Genomic DNA, 3,383 nt, shown 5'->3' with positions numbered 1-3,383 from the left:
TGCGTTTTTAAAAATTATTTTTCAACATAGTGTTATCCCATGCTATAGGTTCAGTTGAAAATTTCTTGAAAGGACAATGACACTAGTTTTCATTTGTGTTTATTTCTTACAAATTGAAGGACAAAAATGATTTTATAGTTATTCAAAAATATCATGTAAAGTACAGCATGAGAGAGACAATGAGAATAGGGTAGCAGAGAAAGCGTTCCACTAGTCTTGCAGCTATCATTTTCTAAAGATCAGAGTCTGCAGGACATGAAGAAAAGTTGCTGCTTTTGCCACTGCTTAGGACTGAGTCTTCTCGCAGGGCCCTCTCCAGACTGGCAGACAGAGAATGTATCAGTTTCTCTCTAAATTCTTGACCAAGAAAGACATAGAGTATTGGGTTGAGACAGCTGTTGAAGGTGGCCAGTGTGCTTGCTGGGTTCACCAACATGTGAATGCTTTCTGGTATCTCCTTACTCCAGATATTACCTAAAAAAACAATCAATTGAAAAGGGAACCAACACATAAAGAAGGAAATTGCTACAGCAGTGAGAACACGTAAGGGGCGGCTGGAATTCAGAAAGCCTTTTCTGCAGATCTTGGCAGCCATAAGTCCATAGCAGATGGCAATGAAGGACATGGGTAGGCTGAAGCCAATAAGAAAACTGATGATTCCTATAGCTGTGCTCACAGTAATTGACACCTTTAATTGCTCCTCAGGGTTTGCAACCACAGATTCAAAGTTACATGCACAGTGCACTTCACCTCTTGGATCTCTCACTGTAGTCAAGAAGAGAAAATGTGGCAAGGTAAGCATCAGAGAAAGAATCCAAACTCCAACAACCAGTTTCCTGGCTAGACTCACAGTTCGGTGATTCTGAGCCCATACCGGGTGCAGGACACAAGTACAACGATCCATAGCAATGAGAGTGATCAGGAAAACACTTACAAAAAGGTTTATATGTACAGTGCTGTGAACAAATTTGCAAAGGAACCAACCAAAAATCCATTTTCCTTTCATGACCATTGAAATGATGTGTAGTGGTAAAGTAGCCATGAAAGAAAAGTCACCCAAAGCCAGGTTCAGATAACAGATGGTGGTCACAGTGTGTGCCATCCGGAACCCAGCCACCCAAATCACAAGCCCATTACCTAGCACACCAAGGACAAAGGTTATGGAGAGGACTACCAATGAGAGGATCCATAGAACTCTGGAGGTGGTAGAATCATAAAACATCACTTCTGATCCATTCAGAGGGATGGAGGAGTTGGCTTCCATTTCCTCAGCACCTTAAACATTAAACAATGACTCTTACACAGATGTGGCTCCAATATACAGCACTTTTACTCAGATTCCACATCACCTTCCACAATGAGGAACCAATTTTAAGTGTAATGGATGAAACCTACTTTTCTGTTGAATCTTCCTAATTGGAACCATACATACATATACTATCAGAGAGAATTATTACATCTCAGATTGATTATCAAAGAAATCATATGATTCTATGTTACCCAACTGGTATTCAACTGAAGGTGGACAAGAAATACAATGTTAGCAGACCTGAGTTTACCCAGGGTAACACAGAAGTGACTGACGAGATTCTCCCTTGATCATGGCTTTCTATATGTTCTTTGTCCTCAAAGAATAAAATTCAATTATGTGATACAGAGATTTTAAATTGTTTATTTGTAAACAAAGAATAAGGGGTGGGTAAGGGTATTGAAGTATGTTTACCCAAGATTACAGATAATGTCTTTTTCATTCTAGCTGTGATATTCTCCCCACTGTTGTAGCATTCTTCTATGATTGTATTTTTTCAACTGAATATCCTTCTAGAAATACACTGCTCATGAAGACCATATTATCCTTGTAATTTTGACCTACCCAATGACTTTTTTTACTTATTATACTGTGAATTTCATAAAGATTTTTTTAAGATTATGATATACACACTGCATTTAGATTGATAAGTTTTATGTTAGCTTTACCCAAATCATAATATAGCATATATTCTTTCTTTATGTATCTATGTCTGTGTGTCTATGTGTCTGTGTGTCTGTTGAGTGTATGTTCATGTTTGAGCACATTGGGTTAAAAGGCAGATCTCAACTGGCATTCTTCAGGTGCAAAACACTTTGGAATTTAGGACAGACTTCTCCTACAGAACTCAAACTTACTGAGCAGGCCATCTGATCAACCAGTGCAAACCAAATATTTCTCTATATCTGCCTCCCCAGAAAGGTGCTTACAAGCAATGCACCATCTCCATGTTTTAAGTCTTTATTTTGGTAAGGAAATCATTTTACCAAGTGTCCTATGCCCATAGCCACAGACCTCTTTTGTATGGTATATCTTTTTATTATTTGCCTGAGAGTTCCACGGGGCATGAATAAAATTTATATTACAATGAATCCAGGACTCAGACCTTACGTTAGTGTTTCCATGTAGAAAGAAAACATTTCTTAAGAGTTTAGATATTGATATGGGAGAATACAGCTGTGCTTCAAGAAGGATTAATGACAAAGGTGAATTCAAGACACAACTACCAAGACAAAGTGGCACAAAATCTCATATACAAATTGTTGACTAGCTCATGTTAACTTTCAGTGTAATTCTTCCAATGACATAATGCAAAAGCGTTTACCAAAATATTCGTCTTCTCTCTGACATAGGTTTCCACATGGTCTCTCAGATCATGCCTATATTAATGATCATATTTCTATTAATAATTCATTAGTTTGAATCTAGAGTTAAAGCAAATTGTAAAGAATTACTGCTACTGTTACCTTCTTCTGATTTTTGAAAGGAAGGAAATCAATGATAAGTGAATACCATCTCTGCCTTTAACCCACTGTCTTCTACTGTCCCTGCTTGAGATGGAGTTCTAACTGTTTGGTATAGTAATAGTGAAGATGCTTACATAATAGTTATATGAGAGAAATTATGAGGCATAATTAGTATTTTTAGAGGTTTGGGGCCTCTTCTTAATACGCATACAATTTGTAAGTACTATACATGACGTTTATATTTCTGTTAGTCAGTCTAAAAGATTTTATTATGTATAATTTTTGTAAGAATAAATTCATGTTTTGAACAATTGTAATACAATTGTTTAAATAATAGCAAGTTGTTTAAATAATAATAGATATTTGGTTTCAAATAATCTTGTTTTGATCTCTGAATTCTATCTCTACTCAACCAAATGTTAAGGATAGAGCTTAAAGTGCCCCAACTTTAGCACTAATTTAATTAATCCTGTGTCCTAAGGTATTATAGTCATTTGGTCAACTATAGATATCCTTTTCATTTATTTTCAATATAATCCTTGATCAATCCAAAAAATGGAGTCAAGTTTCTGGATATATAAAATAAGTACTAGGAAGAGAGATGGCAT

The 3,383-nt window shown here is 36.2% G+C and overlaps 1 protein-coding gene across 1 annotated transcript; it reads right to left on the bottom strand.

The window, feature by feature from the left end:
* Window positions 1–232: 232 nt before the first annotated feature.
* On the bottom strand, window positions 233–1,264 carry LOC143440682 (formyl peptide receptor-related sequence 3). The gene has a single exon (XM_076927462.1). The coding sequence runs from the start codon at window positions 1,262–1,264 to the stop codon at window positions 233–235; it is 1,032 nt and encodes a 343-aa protein (XP_076783577.1).
* Window positions 1,265–3,383: the final 2,119 nt, after the last annotated feature.

This window comes from Arvicanthis niloticus, chromosome 30 (assembly GCF_011762505.2).
Source record: "Arvicanthis niloticus isolate mArvNil1 chromosome 30, mArvNil1.pat.X, whole genome shotgun sequence".
Classification (NCBI taxonomy): Eukaryota; Metazoa; Chordata; class Mammalia; order Rodentia; family Muridae; genus Arvicanthis; species Arvicanthis niloticus.
Note: the sequence above shows the minus strand (reverse complement) of the source record. Positions and strands in the feature narration are given on the sequence as shown.